Source organism: Xenopus tropicalis, chromosome 2, assembly GCF_000004195.4.
Source record: "Xenopus tropicalis strain Nigerian chromosome 2, UCB_Xtro_10.0, whole genome shotgun sequence".
NCBI lineage: Eukaryota > Metazoa > Chordata > Amphibia > Anura > Pipidae > Xenopus > Xenopus tropicalis.
In genome coordinates this window covers 4,435,997-4,457,096 of record NC_030678.2, presented here as the reverse complement: position 1 = coordinate 4,457,096, position 21,100 = coordinate 4,435,997, and the positions used below count along the sequence as shown (strand labels likewise).

Below are 21,100 nucleotides of genomic sequence, written 5' to 3'. Positions count from 1 at the left end.
CCACATAGGGCAGGTTCCTGACTGGGGGGGGAGGCAAAGAGCCTGTAACTCAAGCAGTCGGTGGGACTCAAGCACTTAGATGGCTAAAGAAAGGGTAAACAGTACCTTCAATTTAACTTTTAGTATGTTAGAGAATGGGTGGGCAGTTGAGACACATTCTTAGACTACAACTTAGTTGGGGGAGGTGTGGAACATGGGACGGGAGCATTCTGGGGAGTGGTGGGAAGGGAAAGGCTGGCGGTGAGTGGGGCAGATGGACGTGTGGGTGTCCATTCCTAGGGAGAAAGGACTTGTGGGCCAGTTGGCCCGGCTCTGAAAGCTAGGACAAGGGGACACCTTATAGCAACTAAACTCCAAAGAGTTTCTGTCACGTTAGGGTTCCAACCAGTGCTTCCTAGACTTCTTCATGATACTATTGGGCAGGTTCCTGACTCGGGGGGGAAGCAAAGAGCCTGTAACTCAAGCAGTGGGTGGGACTCAAGCACTTAGATGGCTAAAGAAAGGGTAAACAGTACCTTTAATTTAACTGTTAGTATGCTAGAGAATGGCCAATTCTAAGCAACTTTTCAATTGGTCTTCATTATTTATTTTTATAGTTTTTTCATTATTTGCCTTCAAGCTCTTTGCAGCTCTCAAATGGGGGTCACTGACCCCGGCACCAAACCCTATTGCTCTGTGAGGCTCCAGTTTTATTGTTATTGTTACTTTTTATTCCTTATCTTTCTATTCAGCCCCTCCCCTATTCATATACCCGTCTCTTATTCAAACCACTCCCTGGTTGCTAAGGTAATTTGGACCCTAGCAACCAAACAGCTGCTGAATCTCCAAGCTGCCCATATAATCTGTAGTTACGACGCACGGCATCCATTATTCTTGTTATTAAGGAGCCGGAGTGTATAGAAAGTGTCTGTTCTTACATTTATTCGCGGTGAATAATAAAAGCCATTAACGCATTACCGTAATGGAGAGATAATTACATGTGCGGATCACGCTCGGCGCAGAACAATAGCTGGAGTGCTGCACACAGGCCCATATAAACCAGCGCCGGCCGAGCACTACAGACCCTGGGATATAAATTGGCGGGATTGGCCCTCGAGGGCTTTAAGCGCCACCAGAGAAAGGGTCACTCCGCGTGCGGTAAAGCGAATAATCTTTATTATTATACAAAACCCAATCCACTTGCCCTTAACATGGAGTAGAATTAACAATGAAAATCCTTTATCAACGCATTTCACGCTCCGGTGCGTCGTCAGCAGATAATAACACGGAAACAGGAACGGTAGGAGGTTAACACTTTCCAAGACAGGCCATTAAAAGGTTAAAAAGAAAAATCTGCATTATACACTCGTATTATAAAGCCTGACGCGTTTCGTGGCTTTCCTGTGATTAAGTGTCAAGCAGTATCTTCCCATATTCAAATCCCTGCCCAATCCCCGTGAAATCCAGCGCTGAAAGACTAATTGCTATTGATATTTACATCATTATTTTATTGCCTGAGAGCTAATAATTACTCCCGAGACTAAATCTAAAAAAAACACACACAGTTTAGTTTCATTTCCCAACAGGTTTTGACAAGAAAAATATCTGTAGATTCCCAGTTCTGATGAAATCGGATATTTCCTAACAAGAAATGGAATAAATACGCGACGCGTTTCGGTCGGATGTCGAACGCCCTCGCGATTAATGGGGGATACTAATCATGGAAGGTCATGCGTTCATTTTTCGAGGCAAAACTTGGATTGAACCGGTTTTTGAAATTCAATTGCAAACCTAGTTCTCTAATGTAATGTAGGATCCGTTATCCGGAATGTTTGGGACTTCAAGGCACCGTATACAAATATTTAAAGATTAAAATTGGGCAGGACTCTCAAGTGACTGACCAATCGCCTCATCAAGGCCCCGCCCCATGATGGCACGTCCCCACCCCCGTGACATCACACCCCAGCCAATGACGTCGCCCCCCCTGCCCAGATCTAAGGCCATAGAGAGGTGCCAACCCTAATTATAAGTACGCTGGGGGCCCCAACTTGCCTGGGATGGAAGTAAATAAAGAAAGATGATTTTTTTAGTTATTGATAATTAACCCTGACTTTTGGGGGCTGGGGGGTAAGTAATTATTATTCTTAACCCCCTCAGTTCCCAGTTTTCGGCATTAACCGCTTGCAGTACAGCTGCTCGCCTATAGGGGGCTCAAGGAACAACCTCAAGCAGTAGATATTTAGCAATGGAAATAAGCAAATTTCACTAATTCTCTGTGCAGCGAATAAGCCCCTTGTTGTGTTGTTAGGAGAGACAATCGGATCATCTACCCAATGAGAAGCTTCGGCTGTTGTTTCCCCCCAGTATTCACTATGGAACCCCCATCCATCGCCCTCAGAATCTCATTGTTATCTAGAAAGTCTAGATATGGATTTTATTAAATGTCAAAGCCAATCGTCGCACAAAATCCAGGTGGGCCCTGGCCCAGATCCGATCCCCGCTGAGGCGGTCAGATGGGTGGCCCCTGTGGGGGGGGGGGTGTGGAGGTTGCGGTGGGGGCCCCTTGGGTGGTAGCTGCAGTGGGCCCTGTACCCCCCAGTCCAACTCTGACCACATTACTATTTTCTGTGGATTTTAAATGATTTTGCTTTTTGTTTAGTAGTTCTTTCGTTCGGAATTTCAGCCGCTATTGGGTTGCTAGGGTTCAAATTGCCCTAGTAACCAGGCAGTGGTATCAGTGAGAGGCTGGAATATGAATAGGGGAGGGGCTGAATAGAAAGATAAATAATAAAAAATAACAAAAACAATAAAACTGGAGCCTCACAGAGCAATGGCTATTTGGTTGCCGGGGTCAGTGACCCTCTTCTGACAGAGGAAAAGAGGAAGAAGAAAAAGGCAAATAATTCATAAACTATAAGAAATAAATAATAAAGACCAACTGAAAAGGTGCATAGACTTGGCCCCAGGGTGGGCATTGGCCCCAGGGGCTTTTACTCAATGGACAATGGCACATGGGGCAATTGGAGGATTGATTTTTTTTCACGAGCTAGTTACAGAGGTCAAAACACAAGGAGCCCCATCTAGTGGCTGAAAGGGGACAATGCAGGCTGTGCCCTGTTATTAGGTTAGGGCCTGTATTAGTCCACATCTGTGCTATGATTGGTGTAGCCGTATATAGTAGAAGGTATTGTGATGGCAAAGGGAGCCATACGGTTGGTTCTTTCTATATACAGAGAAGTTCTTATACAACAAATAGAAAGAGATTGACAGTAAAATTAGGAAGGAGGGGGTTAATTTGCTGGTCGGTGCACTCAGTACATTTATAGAAACTGATCCCTTAAGAGTTAGGTGCCTCCTTCACCCAACAGATGGTTTGGCAAGTTTTCTCCGGGTCTAGTAACCCATGGAAACCAATCTTCAGGTAGTGTTTACAGGTTAACTGTTTAAAAGCCAACATCTTATCAGTTGCGTTTCCTTATTAATTCAGCCCAGTATGTTGTCAGTCCAAATAGAGACTGAATGGTTTTGGCCCAGAAGCTGAATCTCTACTACTGTAGTAACTAATTGTGGGGATGGAAGGGACAGTGTTGATCCCCTTCTAGGACAGGTGATTGGGTTTAAGACCTCCGAAGACCCTAAAGTGTTGAGACATACCTTACTATAATGCTGATGTCTTACCTAACCATCAATAGACACCACTATCCCCCCCCCACCCAAAACCCTTCTCTGGAGCCCTATTGTGCCTACCATAGGGTTCCATCACTTCTACCCAACAACAGCATGGCCCTAACCAGGACATTATCCATAGTTGAGGTATAGGAAAGGCCTAATACACCTCTATATGATGGTGGAACCTCGCAGACTAGTCCCACCGCCTCAGTCTTTTCTTCTGTCTCTCAGTTCTATATGGCGGGAACATGAAAGCTTAGTTGGTTAGACACCTTGTCTAGACTTGGGCTCTCGCACGGAACTTGAAAGACTTTCTTCCTCTCGTTATTTCAAAAAGGGAATATTTTTTGTTGTGACAGATCCCCAGGGTAGTGTCTCTGCAGCAGCTTCAAGGGACGACATTTCTGGTGGCTCACACTGGAAGTGGAAGGATCGTTCCTCTGATTAATTCAGCGCACATACCATAGGCACCAGGGCTTGCTAATCTGGGGAACACTCAGACAGGCCTGAAAATACATCACACCTTGATATGCAGCTCCCTGCTACTCATATGAGCCAATCAAATTCCATTATTCATTGTAGATGCAGTTATTGACTTGTTGGCTTCAGTCATGGGCAGGTAAATCAGAGGTTAGCTAAAGCCTTGGCCTGGTGAGCAGTTACCAGAAGCGACAATGGTGCAACCAAGTTATTTCTGCCCCAAACTGCTCCAAACTGCACAATGTACATGGTCATTAGCCAATGGCATTTCACTGTTTCCTTCCATCATTGTCCTGATGGTTGAAAATGATGATGTTGGCTTTGAAACACAACTTGTGTGACAAATAAGCTCATAAGATTTATTGTTTGGCAGCATAGACTTCATGAAACCACCTAAAGGGCTAATGATGATGTCCCTTCCTCTGAAAATACCTACCCATTCCCCTTGGAAGATATTTAGGTAGTTGGGTTGCTTGATGTTCCCATAGAGAAGAGTGACCAGGCAAGGGTCTCAATGGTCACTGTGAAATCAATGTGGCTTGGATGTCCCAAGGGCTGTAACATTGAAGATACAACAAAGGATATCTCCTATCCAGAAAATATAGACCCAAGATTTAGGCAGAGGGGTTGCTTGATGTTCCCATAGAGAAGAGTGAGTAGCAAGTTGACTTTGGGGTCCGTGGTCACAGTGCAAAATGAGTGAAAATATTCCCAGGGTATCGTATTGTATGGAAGCGCTTAGTAACCATCAAGTTAATAGGTTTATACTATGAGAAGGTCAATAAATAACGTTAACTCCTCCAATGTGTTTTATATTACCAGTTCCACCAAAGATCTCCAACATTTCTGCAGACATCACTGTGAACGAGGGCAGCAACGTGACGCTGATGTGCATCGCCTACGGGCGCCCAGAGCCCATGATTACCTGGAGACATCTCACCCCAACAGGTAGGAGCAGCTCTACTAATGTCAGTGATCTGAAGAAACTGAACCACTTGGCCCTATACCTGTATGTACGGTGCCACTGGTACCCACATATGGACAAGAGAACTGTAAATATCACTGAATAAAATGTAACTGTGGGATAATCCCAGCATTGATACAAGATAAAGTGTAAAAAATTGCTTTTAGAATGACTATATGAGGATAACCATTGAGTTTACTTACTGTATGCTCTATTTCCATTGTCTTAGCTGGAACTTCTCCAGGTAGGTCCTTGCTATATCTATGGTGGCGCATAGTACATAAAAGCAGCAAAGCACTTACTAATTTACTGTCTATCTGTCTATCTGTCCTCAGCTCCATACCTTGTAGTACTCTGCAGAGCTGCAGTAGCTTGGAAAAGCGGGGAGTGGAAACATGATGGTATTTGGGGAAGAAAGTGTCAGTACAGTGAGATAGAGACAGTAGCACAAGGTGGACAGTAGGGAAAAATGGAGACAGTAGCAAAAGATGGAGACAGGAGTGTAACATGGAGACAGTAGGACAAGATGGAGACAGTAGGGCAAGATGGAGACAGTAGGATAAGATGTAGACAGTAGGGCAAGATGGAGACAGTAGGTCAAGATGGAAACAGTAGGGCAAGATGGAGATAGTAGGGCAAGATGGAGACAGTAGGACAAGATGGAGACAGTAGGGCAAGATGGAGCCAGTAGGTCAAGATGGAGACAGTAGGGCAAGATGGAGACAGCAGGTAAATATGGAGATAACAGGGAAAGATGGAGATAGTAGGACAAGATGGAGATAACAGGGCAAGATGGAGACAGTAAGGCAAGATTAAGACAGTAGAACAAGATGGAGACAATAGGGATTGATATTTACAGTAGGGCAATATTGAGACCGTAAAGCAAGATGGAGATAGTAAGGAAAGAGGGATACAGTAGGACAAGATGGAGACAGTAGGGCAAGATGGAGACAGTAGGACAAGTTGGAGACAGTAGGGCAAGATGGAGACAGTAGGGCAAGATGGAGACTGTAGGACAAGATGGAGACAGTAGGGCAAGATGGAGACAGTAGGGCAAGATGGAGACAGTAGGACAAGATAGAGACAGTAGGACAAGATGAAGACAAGTAGGACAAGATGGAGACAGTAGGACAAGATAGAGACAGTAGGACAAGATGGAGACAGTAGGACAAGATGGAGACAGTAGGGCAAGATGGAGACAGTAGGACAAGATGGAGACAGTAGGGCAAGATGGAGACAGTAGGACAAGATGGAGACAGTAGGGCAAGATGAAGACAGTAGGGAAAGACTGGGACGGTAGGGAAACCTCCCATTGCTCCCATATGTATAAATGAAATGTTCTGGGCACACAATAATCTATTCCCTTATTCAGTACTGAGAGAATTAATACAGTAGTTCCCAGGTATATATATATATATATATATATGAGAATATACTTAAGGGGGAAGGACATACTGTATATACTTCTACTGTGTATCACTTACCTACACTATTAATCAGGTTGAATATCGTTACCAGGGACTGCAGCAAAAATATATCTCTATATTTATCCTTATATCCCCCACCCTCACTTTGCATTTCCCATCAGCATGAAACGCGTGCAGAAGTGCCGCTGAGGGTTCAGTACGATGCTCTGCTGGGTAATGTATGGGCTGCTAACCGCCTTCCACATGGATCCTTCACATAATTAAAAGTTGTTAAATTATAAAAAGATGCCGTTAATATTTAATACGTTCCCTTGTCTTATTCTGAGAGAAATGAACAATAGTAACGAGCACAAACGGCTCCAGACGCTCAACATAATTCTGTGTTTTACGCCGGAGAAATTTGTCTCATTTGTTCAGAAATCCTTGATTCGCTGGCTCCGTGATGCTTAGAGTTATGTAGTGACACCCAGAGGCCCCCAAAATGCCCCTCGGTGGGTGGGCGATATTGTGCTAATGTGATCATTCAAGGTTGGACTGGGCCCCCAGGGCACCAGTCAAAAACCCAGTGGGCCCTGGCTCTGGTGGGCCACACTGACCTTGACCCGATCCCCCCGGGCGCTCCTCTGAGCCACTGGTCTTCCATCTTACCTTCAGCATGTTGGGGGGAGGGGGTCGCAAGGGTCATAGGGTGTAAAGGCCTTGGCAAGGGGCTCCTTGGGGGGTGCAAGGGCCCCTCAGGCAGCAGCCCCGTTGGCTCTGCACCCCCCAAGTCTGACCCAGGGGCTATTTATCGCATTGTAATGAAGGGGATATGAGAGTTTGGAGTGAAGATCACATCAATGAGCGATGAGGTCCTCAATCCCATAGAAAAATCAAGCCTGCCCAATCAACAATAGGACAATTTTTGTCAAGGTATCAGTTGGAGAGGCCTGTCGGAGGGCCCCATACACTGCCAAATTAGTCTAAACTGCCTGCTTCTGGCCATCTTTAGGGCCACCATCTGGAGAGAGGGAATTGTTTTGATCAGTGAATATTTAGTCTGCAGAGATTTCTTTATGAGGTTGTTGGGTCTCAAAGAGCCTCCATTTTCTTTACCAAATGAGCTCTGGTTCCAAGCAATATATTTCAGTTCAGGTTAGAAGAACATGGATAAATCTGATTCATTTATCTCTCCTGGTGGATGTTGTTGAGATCCTGTACTTTTTAAGAGAACTAGATCCACAGACACCAGAATGAACCAGGACACATTCTTCAAGCAAGACATGGATTTTGAGTCTGGTGTGGGAACTGGTTTGTTGGTGATCTATGGTGTGGATATATTGGTCTGGAGATTGCCTGTGTGGCTAGTCCCATTTTGCAGGGATCCTTGTCTGATTTCATGTGTCCTCAGTGTTGGCCTTTAGTGAATCAACAACCTTTCTTGTAAACCTGGGCATTGGGCATGAGTGATACTGTCACCAGACTCTTTCACACACTATCTCCATCTTGCCCTTCTGTCTCCATCTTGCCCTACTGTCTCTATTTTGTCCTCCTGTTTCCATCTTGTCCTACTGTCTCTATTTTGTCCTACTGTTTCCATCTTGTCCTGCTGTCAACATTGTAACCTACCATCACCATTTTGTCCTACTGTCTCCATCTTGTCTTACTGTCTCCATCTTGTTCTACTGTTTGCCATCTTGCCATACCGTCTCTATCTTCCCCTACTGTCTCCATCTTGTCCTACTGTCTCCATCTTGCCCTACTGTCTCCATCTTGTTCTACTGTTTGCCTTCTTGCCATACTGTCTCCATCTTGCCCTACTGTCTCCATCTTGCCCTACTGTCACCATCTCACCCTACTGTCTCCATCTTGTCCTACTGTCTCCATCTTGTCCTACTGCCTCCATCTTTTCCTACTGCCTCCATCTTGCCCTACTGTCTCCATCTTGCCCTACTGTCACCATCTTACCCTACTGTCTCCATCTTGTCCTACTGTCTCCATCTTGTCCTACTGCCTCCATCTTTTCCTACTGCCTCCATCTTGCCCTACTGTCTCCATCTTGCCCTACTGTCTCCATCTTGTCCTACTGCCTCCATCTTGTCCTACTGTCTCCATCTTGCCCTACTGTCTCCATCTTGCCCTACTGTCCCCATCTTGCCCTACTGTCTCCATCGTCTCCTACTGTCTCCATCTTGTCCTACTGCCTCCATCTTTTCCTACTGTCTCCATCTTGCCCTACTGTCTCCATCTTGCCCTACTGTCTCCATCTTGCCCTACTGTCTCCATCTTGCCCTACTGTCACCATCTTGCCCTACTGTCACCATCTTGCCCTACTGTCCCCATCTTGCCCTACTTTCTCCATCTTGTCCTACTGCCTCCATCTTTTCCTACTGTCTCCATCTTGTCCTACTGTCTCCATCTTTCCCTACTGTCTCCATCTTGCCCTACTGTCTCCATCTTGCCCTACTGTCCCCATCTTGCCCTACTTTCTCCATCTTGTCCTACTGTCTCCATCTTGTCCTACTGCCTCCATCTTTTCCTACTGTCTCCATCTTGCCCTACTGTCTCCATCTTGCCCTACTGTCTCCATCTTGCCCTACTGTCTCCATCTTGCCCTACTGTCACCATCTTGCCCTACTGTCCCCATCTTGCCCTACTTTCTCCATCTTGTCCTACTGCCTCCATCTTGTCCTACTGCCTCCATCTTGTCCTACTGTCTCCATCTTGCCCTACTGTCTCCATCTTGTCCTACTGCCTCCATCTTTTCCTACTGTCTCCATCTTGTCCTACTGTCTCCATCTTGCCCTACTGTCTCCATCTTGCCCTACTGTCTCCATCTTGCCCTACTGTCCCCATCTTGCCCTACTTTCTCCATCTTGTCCTACTGTCTCCATCTTATCCTACTGCCTCCATCTTTTCCTACTTTCTCCATCTTGTCCTACTGTCTCCATCTTGCCCTACTGTCTCCATCTTGCCCTACTGTCTCCATCTTGCCCTACTGTCACCATCTTGCCCTACTTTCCCCATCTTGCCCTACTTTCTCCATCTTGTCCTACTGTCTCCATCTTGTCCTACTGCCTCCATCTTGTCCTACTGTCTCCATCTTGTCCTACTGTCTCCATCTTGCCCTACTGTCTCCATCTTGCCCTACTGCCTCCATCTTGTCCTACTGTCACAGCCATACATTCAACATCTTGTCCCACTGTCTCCTTCTTTTCCTTCTGTCTCTCTCCACCCATGTTACCCTACTGCCTCTGTCTTATCCTATTGTCTCTATTCTACCACACCTTGCTCAACTCTCATCATCTTATCCTACTGTCTCAGTCTTGCCCTACTGTAAATGTCACTATATATATACCCTGCTGTGTAGGCTTTTACAGTTTTACCCCTGTTACCAGCAGACTGGGCTGACAAGAAGGTAGACATTCAATACAATTCTTTCCCTAACTGGCCCTCAGCCTGGAAATATATAAGGCTACTGCTCAGGGTCTCCCTAGAGAGTTCTTCACTGCCCTACCATGTGGTTTAGCGCAACAGCTGCTTCACGCGCTTCCATTTAATACATTTGTTCATCACTTGTCCATTGGTTACAGAGTGGGGTGTGAGGTCAGTCGCAGGCAAATACCCAAGGGCTTTTATATCACCTTCTATGGAACAAATATTCTGATAAAATAGAAGGTTCTGCCAAAGTGCATACAACCCATTTAAGCTTTTTTCTGCTTCAGGATTACCTCCAACTGGTGATTCTTTAGGACAGTATATACTATAGGAACCAATGTATGTTTATGTTGGCCAACACTCTATTAAGAATCTATGAACACCATGAAGGGTCATATTCAAATCCCAGTTGCATGATGGGAAAAGCCAAAGTGTGGCATTTAGTGGTGCTGAGTAGATGAATGCTAGTGTTCTAGTGTTATATTCCCTATAAAATATAAATGATATTAATCTAAGATATAACATTTCAAAGCCCAGCTCGGATTTGCCGCGACCGATCAGCCAGTAATTGGCAGCCGAATGGTATTTTCGAGCAGAATTACATCCGTGACACTAATTACATATTTTCTCATTAAGGGACTGCCTTTTTTTTTTTTTGTTAAGCGATCAGTACGATGTTAAAGTGCTCATTGTAGGCCCAGGAACGGTATTTAATTGCCGGAGAAAGTCAAATGAAAGATTCCCCATTGTTTTTTGTTTTTTTTCGTTAGGCTCCCAATAAGCCTTTAAGTCAAAACAATCTGATTTTTTGAGCCATAACACCAGGCGAGACACTTTAAATTGGAGCTAACGTGATCGTAATGATAACCCAGAAACCCACACGAGCTTCAGTAAATAATTTATTGGTGTTCCTAAGCAGCTGGCTCACACCAGCGTCGGTGGTAATTACCTCGACCCACACTGAGAGTGTGAACTTTGAAAGTAGGACACGTCGTACTGGTGAAGAGCTTCTTACTGGTTCCCGGCAGGAAGGCGCTCCAGATATCCTCCTCTGGCTGATCCGCAGCAGCAGGGAGACTGGGTTTGGAATACAGGTTGATATTGTACACAAAATGCAGAAATATCATTTTTCTGGTATAATATAAAATGGGCTATTTTCCAACGGTAGGGTAGAACATTGGCCCCGATTTAGAACTGCCAGGGAAATATATGTCTGATATACTTGGGTTGCACCTTTATAATAAGGTCAATTATGTGCCCAAGTCATCAGGTCGTACCCACTGCTAAATGCTGTTGTTGGACATTGGGTTCAAACAAGTCTAAAGACCACATTTTGGAAGGTCTTGGGTACAATTGCAGTTGGTCATGGCTCTGTCCGTTGTCTTGTTCTCGTGGCCTTTAGACTTGGTTCTATCTCAGTATTATGTACTGTTGACTTTGTCATATCTCTGTATTGAGTAGTTAATGTTGTCCTTGACCCAAATTGTAGGTCCCAACCCAACAATTCGATACGCTTTGGCTTATGGTTTTCTCTTGCCTCCTACTGAGCTCCCAAATATAGTTATAGGACCTAATGATTGCCAACTTGTGCACCAAAAAGCTTTCTCTTGCCCATGATACTTTTCAAGTGACAAGACCATAGACTTCCTACTGTAGCCCACGTTTGCATTAGGGTGGCATGATTCTCTATTGAACTGTTAAACTTTATGTCATCTGGGCCTTGATTTGTCTAGCTTCTTCGACTGCGAGGGAAATATTTGTCTGATATACTTGGGTTGCACCTTATAGTTTATGCCAGTGTTTCTCAACCTTTTTTGGGCAAAGGCACACTTGTTTCATGAAAAAAATCACGAGGCACACCACCATTAGAAAATGTTAAAAAATGTAACTCTGTGCCGAGCAGCAGTGCCCCCCTAGTACATTGGTGCCCAGCAGCAGTGCCCCCCTAATACATTGGTGCCAAGAGCAGTGCCCCCCTAGTACATTGGTGCCCTGCCTACGGCACACCAGGCAACATCTCAGTGGTTGAAAAACGCTGGTTTATGCATTATAATCAGGTTAATTATATGCCCAAGTCATCAGGTCATTTGGGTTCAAATAAGTCTAAAGACCACATTTTGGTGACCTTGTGAAGGTCTTGGGTCCAATTGCATTTGGTCATGCCTCTGTCCGTTGTGTTGTTCTCTTGGTCTTTAGACTCGGTTCTGTCTCAGTATTATGTATGTTGACTTGGTCATATCTCTGTATTGAGTAGTTAGTGTTGTCCTTGACCCTTGATTGCAAACCAGACAAGACCAGTACATAAGGTCATCTTCAGTCCTTTTTCATAATATTGTTGTCCTGGTCTTGACTTGGTCCAAAACCACTAAACCCATCATACTCTCACTCTTTGGCGTATGGTTTTCTCTTGCCTCCTACTGAGCACCCAAAGATAGTGAGAGGACCAAATGGTTGCCAACTTGCGCACCTTGCCCACGATATTTTTCAAGTGACAAGGCCATAGACTTGCTATTGTAGCCCAAGTTTGCATTAGGGTGGCAGGATTCGCTGGGCCTTGATTTGTCTAGCTTCAAAAAGTAAAGACTTGTAACCTTGACTTAAAACCAGACAAGACCAATACATAAGGTCGTCATCTTCAGTCCTTTTTCATCATTTTGTTGTCCTGGTCTTGACTTGGTCCGACAACACTAAACCCATCATACTCTAGATCTTGACCCATACATGGGCCAGTCTGTATTGGTCTTGAAACCTTTATATCTCAGTCCTGACTTGGCTTTTGTGGTCTTACCCCACCTCTACTGTGTACATAATGTCCATTTCCTACACATCCATCTCCAGTGTTGGACTGGTATACCTAGGCCCACCAGAAGAAAAGTCAGAGCAGCCACATTAATCCCCCACTGTTGCTGGTGGCAATCTGGCCTGCACAACCCACGGACATGCCTGGGGCGAGGCAGTGGGGATCAGTAGATTTTCTCTTGCTGAGTCAATCCGGCTCTGTCCGTCTACCTTCATAGCTTCTTGTTGTCATGCTTTCTACTCTGTAGGCCATATTTTGGGCTTCATTTTCATTTTAACCCTAAATCCTTGTTGCAGTTCAGACCAAATATATATTTTGGCCTGCAGAGATACCCCTACATTAGGGCATTTGGATGTCAACTACTAAAATGAAGAAGATACAGGTAAAAGGGATTTAAGGGGGTTTGGGTTTTGGTGAAACATGAGGCTCCGGCTGCAGAAGGCCATCTATGCATCCTGAGCACCGGTACAGCCACAACAATAAGTGTCGATTGATGTGACAATTGGTTTCGGATGGTGTTTATGAGCACGCCGGGGCGCTGGCGTATTTCCCATGACTGGCACGCACATCCAACTGAAGAGGGCATTCTCTCACTGAGGAAATAAGAACCTGGCAGATGTGTAGAATTTCGAGAGCCTGCCATTCTTCCAGGTTTTTGGACAAAAGCAAAAGGAGTTTTTTGTTTGTCACTAAGCGACCGTTTCATCCAACAGCCAAAGTGCTCTTCACTGATAGGGCGGAACTCTGCCACAACATACGGTACTCGGCCCAGATTAGCGAAACGCTTCCTCCCTTCAGCTCATTATGCCTCCCCTTCTAACTGAGAATAGGGATTCTATGAAATGCACTTGATATACAAAATGTATCAAAAATAGAAATGTTTGGAGTGGAATATAATGATTGGTTGACCTACGCTGAACCTAACCCATTCTTCTCCAGCCTGGACCCAGCTCAGCCCACCGTGCCGCCATATCTTACATATCCATTGGTTGGTAGCACTAGGTAGGTACCTAATATATAGGGGCAGAGACAGGGGAAAGTGTTGGAAGGGTTACTGCCTGCCCTGCTCTCATTTCCCTACAGAAATAGGGGTTGGTAGCACTAGGTAGGTACCTAATATATAGGGGCAGAGACAGGGGAAAGTGTTGGAAGGGTTACTGCCTGCCCTGCTCTCATTTCCCTACAGAAATAGGGGTTGGTAGCACTAGGTAGGTACCTAATATATAGGGGCAGAGACAGGGGAAAGTGTTGGAAGGGTTACTGCCTGCCCTGCTCTCATTTCCCTACAGAAATAGGGGTTGGTAGCAGTAGGTAGGTACCTAATATATAGGGGCAGAGACAGGGGAAAGTGTTGGAAGGGTTACTGCCTGCCCTGCTCTCATTTCCCTACAGAAATAGGGGTTGGTAGCACTAGGTAGGTACCTAATATATAGGGGCAGAGACAGGGGAAAGTGTTGGAAGGGTTACTGCCTGCCCTGCTCTCATTTCCCTACAGAAATAGGGGTTGGTAGCACTAGGTAGGTACCTAATATATAGGGGCAGAGACAGGGGAAAGTGTTGGGAGGGTTACTGCCTGCCCTGCTCTCATTTCCCTACAGAAATAGGGGTTGGTAGCACTAGGTAGGTACCTAATATATAGGGGCAGAGACAGGGGAAAGTGTTGGAAGGGTTACTGCCTGCCCTGCTCTCATTTCCCTACAGAAATAGGGGTTGGTAGCACTAGGTAGGTACCTAATATATAGGGGCAGAGACAGGGGAAAGTGTTGGAAGGGTTACTGCCTGCCCTGCTCTCATTTCCCTACAGAAATAGGGGTTGGTAGCACTAGGTAGGTACCTAATATATAGGGGCAGAGACAGGGGAAAGTGTTGGAAGGGTTACTGTGAATGCTATGTGGATCACTCCTGTATTCGAAGCACCAGAGGAAACTTATAGTTGATCAGAAGAGGAAGATTTATTCGCATGCGGAGTTCTCAGGCAAACTTACATGAGACTGGTGTCTAACACCCTGCTCAGTCTGCCAGGGAAGTAAGCTCGTGCCCCACCTCAGCCCTTTATATAGTCCAACTGTCCTTGTTTTTGTCCGTTTTAGGCAGTTGCCCTTCTGGCCTTTTCTGGCCAATCCATCTGTTCTTCTGCTTTTCCTGTTGGTGTCGACACAGCGCTGGGGGGGGGGGGGGGGGCAGGTGCGATCTTAGCCTTGTCTTGTTTCGTTTCCTTGTACCTTGTAGCATAGCGCATGTCTTTTAACCACAAGCAGAAGCTGTAACTTAAGCAAAAATAGATCAAAGGCAGAGATATGAAGGGGAATTTGATGTTTGCACACAAGCAATGAACTTCAAGCAAAAGTTAGCTCAATGTCAGGCATAGGGTCAAAATGATGGACGGCCTTATACATATTTACTGTAATCATGCGGCGTATTATTGGTATAATGCAGCAGGCGACTACTGATAATACAAGCGAATAGGACAGCAAGCGACTTCAATGCAGTTTGCCATGAAGAAAATAATCCCTCAAACCAAGACCCTAGGGACCCAGTAATTCCGTTTGAGCTCGCCTGAGAGCTGGGTTAGCTTGGCTAAGGCTAGGGTAACTCTTCCCGATGGGCCAGTATTGTTAGGGATGAAGGTGCAGCATGTATCTCCAGAACCAATTATTTGACCTACTCCCCCTTTCTCAGCTAACAACATGTCTAAGGCAATCCTGTTCTGAAACGTCATCTTAGAATTGGGTCCTAGCTCTGCTGCTAGTCCTGCAACGGCATCCCTAGTATAATTCACAAACCTCTGTTGATTATAATATATATAGTTAATCCAATCTACATTCTTATTTATAGTGATCTGAGGCAATAGTGACTCGAACCCTGCAAGTACTTGGTCTCTGGCTTTGAACTCGTCAGGCACACCTCTTGGTACTCCTATCGAGTCAAGGTAGACATGAGGATCAAGGCTCCCACGCAGCTCTCTTTTATGGCGTGATACGGCGTAGTTTTCAATAGCGGCATACTTAGTGCCCAAGATGTGTAACGGCATAAGTAATTTAGCGAGGGCACATTCCCCTTGCCATCGTGGTGGAAGGATTCTGCGAGTCTTCAGATCTCCGCACAACCAGTAAACGTCTGCCATTGATACCGTTTGGTTTTGAAGTAAATAGGACGGCACCTGGCTGTAGGTTGCGCAATAACCAGGTGGAAAGGGCTTGAGCTGACGTCCGGTAGAGGAGCCATTGTAGCTGGTGTAATTTCCAGGATAGACTGAAATAGAGGTGCTCGAAGTGGGGTGCTCATTAGTCAATGGATATGAATTCTTCCAGGTTGAGCAAGTGTCGTCACTATCAAGTGAAGTGTTCGTAAAAATGGTGAGCACACACTCCTCAACTTCTTGTGGCAGGTTTAAAAGCACGGTTCCAAGGTGAGGTCGAGCACCTGCGCCGTGTTTTTCATCCATTCCAGCCATAGGTTGGTTTCAGCAAACCCTGTCTCGATGGCTATAGTGTCTTCATAAGATGGATCAGCGATGGCCTTGATCATGCTAAACGCAGGTTGTGGTGGTCTTGGTTGGGCTTCCTCAGTGTATTCTGGATTTTGGTACATATCCTTCAGAACAAGATAGCCCCAATAGAACTGCTTGTAGACCGGGCGGTATGTTGCGATGACGTAGGTTCCTTCATCGGTTTTGCTGGGATTCTCGATGTTAAATTCTCGAAGGACCAAAATGTGAATCTCATCTTGCCAGGGAAGGCTCGGGCCAGCTAATTCTTTTAGCCGCGCCTTTAGGTCGTAACGAAAGGTAAGACCATACCAGAATCGTTCCCCAGGGGTGTGGGTAAGGTCCCGTTTAACCTCGAGAGAGACAGGACCGGGAGATATTTGCAGCCTCAGGTCGCCGATAAGGTCTCGGCCACATAGGTTGATTGGACATATGGAGGAGTAAACAAATGAACACCGCACAGATCTGCGGGTCACGGGGTCTACAACTCTTAGGGGTACGGTGACCTTTTCAGACGCTATACCTCCACCTGCGTTTCGGGTTATCACAGAACCTTTTGTCTCACAACCCACATAGGACTTTTTAGTCAAAACGGACCTACAGGCTCCAGTATCCACCAAGAATTTTATGTTAATCCCCTTAACTTCTAGAACTATCTCAGGTTTCTTTAGGTCGGCATAGGATAGCTCAATAATCTCGGCGGATTCGTCGGAGCCCAGATCCCGTCATGCCTTCTCACTTTTCATCAGGCACTCCCTGGCTAGGTGTCCCTTTTTCCCACATATGTAGCATTCACCCCTTCTCCTTCTACCCTCGTAATCGGGGATCCTTCTCCTCGGTCTGCCTTTCTGTTCGCTAACGTACGTGTCCCCCTCATCGTCCTCACTGTCAACATAGTATGTCGCAGCGGCTTTGCTACGTTTTTGTTTACCTTCAACAACTCGCTCAGCATGTTTGGCATATTCTACGAACTCGGAGAGCCTACACGTTCTCCAGGTTATCAGGTGTTTTACTACAAAGGCCTGTATGTCGGGTTTTAGCGCCCGATGGAGCGCAGCCTTAAGGTGTTGTTCGTATGCAACTGTCATGCGCTCAACTAGTTGTTCTACATTCTCTTTGGCACCTTGAGTTAGGGTAAGGTATTTTGTCAGGTCAGGGCTAGTTTTGTAATATGTTGTCATGCGAGTCAAAACCGCCTCAAACCGTTGTGCGAGGAGATCGCTGTTATATTTTAGGACTGGGTTAGGGGCATTGGGTGACGCATCCGGATCCATAACGGACCAGTCGCCTTGGACCTGGGCCCATCGTATACCGTTTATTCGTCTGAGCACTCTCTCGCACTCAGGAGCAGTCAAATTGTAACTAGTTCTAAGCTGCCTCATCTCCTCTACACACAGGAGAATATCATCTTGGGGTTGTAGGATGCCCTTCAAGGCTGCCATCATGTCATCTTCCGTCCATGGACGGTAGACATGTGTGGTCGATCCTACCCCGTCGGGAAGTTGGATCATGGGATACTGCTGTAACTGCTGTAACTGCTGGCTGTCGGGCGAACTCAGAGTCAGTGGGTCCAGTTTGTGTGACCCATATGGGGGTGGGATTTCGTCAGGAGGTGCTGTCGCCTTACATAGGGTTAGGTGGGCAGTTCCATATGGGTTGCGATCCTTTGCGCTTCTGGGAAGGGCTTCTCTATGGGATGTCAGTCTGGGCCACTGTGATTGGGGTGACCACGCACCAGCGTACTGAATAGTGCTGGCGTGGGAGGTGGCCGGGCTAGCTGGGGACCCTGGATCTTGGGAGGTGGCCGGGCTAGCTGGGGACCCTGGATCTTGGGAGGTGGCCGGGCTAGTTGGGGACCCTGGATCTTGGGAGGTGGCCGGGCTAGCTGGGGACCCTGGATCTTGGGAGGTGGCCGGGCTAGTTGGGGACCCTGGATCTTGGGAGGTGGCCGGGCTAGTTGGGGACTCTGGATCATTGTCAGCGCCATCGTCACTGGATGTACGCTCGTCTTGTTGGTCTGGGGAAGTCACGGGGACAAACAGTTCCTCGGGTTTCTTACCGAAGTAAAAGGCACATATGTCCTTTTTCCTTTGGTCGGCAATAGATTTCCATTCTTTAGCTATCTCAAGACCGTATTTGCTCTCTAACTTTTTGTCTCCTTTAGAATCGTCAGTGATTTTAGCAATTAATTTGGCACACTGTTTGGGATGCAAATGTCCCTGAAACTGATATCGTGTACGCCAAAGGACACATTTTTCAGTGAGGCGCGGATCTTCTCTATGCATGAGAACCTCATCATATGTGGCATTCACAGACTTGACCTTACTGGATTCCTGACCCATCGCTAGTCTCCCGATATGCTCACAGGGGATATTGGTCACTTAGGGATTTCTAATAGAATTATGTCAGACTGTGACACCGTGTTTTGAGTCTCTTGTCGTTCTGGCACTCTGACGACTACAATCCCGTCTCTCTCCTATCTGTAAGGAGTGTTCTCTGGCACTCTGACGACTACAATCCCGTCTCTCTCCTATCTGTAAGGAGTGTTCTCTGGCACTCTGACGACTACAATCCCGTCTACTAAAACACAATCACTTCCCCAATCATGATATAAGAAAACATAAACGTACTTACACTTCTCACGTATGGTTCGCGGAGACAGGGTCAGCGCGTAACAGTAGGGCGGTCTTACTCCCCTGATCGATCTCCTCTGTCCGTGGTTCGGTGGAGACAGCTGTCCCAGCGCCAGGGAGTCGTCCCAAACGGCCTCTCTTAACAGTCTCTCCTTGGAGGACTGGAGGTCTTTCGCATCCGTGTCGTCAATGTGGACGCACGTTCGGGCCGACTGCCCGGGCGTCGGTGAGCAGTGTTTCCGGTTCGAAGGACCAAAATGTGAATGCTATGTGGATCACTCCTGTATTCGAAGCACCAGAGGAAACTTATAGTTGATCAGAAGAGGAAGATTTATTCGCATGCGGAGTTCTCAGGCAAACTTACATGAGACTGGTGTCTAACACCCTGCTCAGTCTGCCAGGGAAGTAAGCTCGTGCCCCACCCCAGCCCTTTATATAGTCCAACTGTCCTTGTTTTTGTCCGTTTTAGGCAGTTGCCCTTCTGGCCTTTTCTGGCCAATCCATCTGTTCTTCTGCTTTTCCTGTTGGTGTCGACACAACGCTGGGGGGGGGCAGGTGCGATCTTAGCCTTGTCTTGTTTCGTTTCCTTGTACCTTGTAGCATAGCGCATGTCTTTTAACCACAAGCAGAAGCTGTAACTTAAGCAAAAATAGATCAAAGGCAGAGATATGAAGGGGAATTTGATGTTTGCACACAAGCAATGAACTTTATCATTTGTGACATTAAATGTTATTTAGCATTAAAAGTGTGGTATCTTTAACATTACTGCCTGCTCTGCTCTCATTTCCCTACAGAAATAGGGGTTGGTAGCGCTAGGTAGGTACCTAATATATAGGGGCAGAGACAGGGGAAAGTGTTGGAAGGGTTACTGCCTGCCCTGCTCTCATTTCCCTACAGAAATAGGGGTTGGTAGCACTAGGTAGGTACCTAATATATAGGGGCAGAGACAGGGGAAAGTGTTTGGAAGGGTTACTGCCTGCCCTGCTCTCATTTCCCTACAGAAATAGGGGTTGGTAGCACTAGGTAGGTACCTAATATATAGGGGCAGAGACAGGGGAAAGTGTTGGAAGGGTTACTGCCTGCCCTGCTCTCATTTCCCTACAGAAATAGGGGTGGTAGCACTAGGTAGGTACCTAATATATAGGGCAGAGACAGGGGAAAGTGTTGGAAGGGTTACTGCCTGCCCTGCTCTCATTTCCCTACAGAAATAGGGGTTGGTAGCACTAGGTAGGTACCTAATATATAGGGGCAGAGACAGGGGAAAGTGTTGGAAGGGTTACTGCCTGCCCTGCTCTCATTTCCCTACAGAAATAGGGGTTGGTAGCACTAGGTAGGTACCTAATATATAGGGGCAGAGACAGGGGAAAGTGTTGGAAGGGTTACTGCCTGCCCTGCTCTCATTTCCCTACAGAAATAGGGGTTGGTAGCACTAGGTAGGTACCTAATATATAGGGGCAGAGACAGGGGAAAGTGTTGGAAGGGTTACTGCCTGCTCTGCTCTCATTTCCCTACAGAAATAGGGGTTGGTAGCACTAGGTAGGTACCTAATATATAGGGGCAGAGACAGGGGAAAGTGTTGGAAGGGTTACTGCCTGCCCTGCTCTCATTTCCCTACAGAAATAGGGGTTGGTAGCACTAGGTAGGTACCTAATATATAGGGGCAGAGACAGGAGAAAGTGTTGGAAGGGTTACTGCCTGCCCTGCTCTCATTTCCCTACAGAAATAGGGGTTGGTAGCACTAGGTAGGTACCTAATATATAGGGGCAGAGACAGGAGAAAGTGTTGGAAGGGTTACTGCCTGCCCTGCTCTCATTTCCCTACAGAAATAGGGGTTGGTAGCACTAGGTAGGTACCTAATATATAGGGGCAGAGACAGGGGAAAGTGTTGGAAGGGTTACTGCCTGCCCTGCTCTCATTTCCCTACAGAAATAGGGGTTGGTAGCACTAGGTAGGTACCTAATATATAGGGGCAGAGACAGGGGAAAGTGTTGGAAGGGTTACTGCCTGCCCTGCTCTCATTTCCCTACAGAAATAGGGGTTGGTAGCACTAAATACAGTGGGTGGGCTTAATATACTGGGGAAGATGCTAAATGGAAAGAGTTATAATAGTGCAGGTACATATAATTGTACCCTTAGTATAAGAGGAAAGAGGGACTTCACAAGCTCTGTGTCGGGAACAGATATTCCAATGACCTTGCCTTTCCCAAGGGCAGGGTGTGGAGCAAATTGAATAATATTTCTCTG

At 46.4% G+C, this 21,100-nt stretch overlaps 1 protein-coding gene across 15 annotated transcripts in view; it reads left to right on the top strand.

Moving 5' to 3' along the window:
- Nucleotides 1-21,100, top strand: part of lsamp (limbic system associated membrane protein) — a 1,312,976-nt gene that overhangs the window by 1,169,672 nt on the left and 122,204 nt on the right. For 9 of the 15 annotated variants that reach the window (XM_031895613.1, XM_031895605.1, XM_031895611.1 and 6 more), the window contains exons 3-4: nt 4,951-5,076; nt 5,322-5,336. In XM_031895613.1, the coding sequence (XP_031751473.1) occupies nt 4,951-5,076; nt 5,322-5,336 (141 nt within the window). 15 annotated transcript variants of the gene reach the window in all.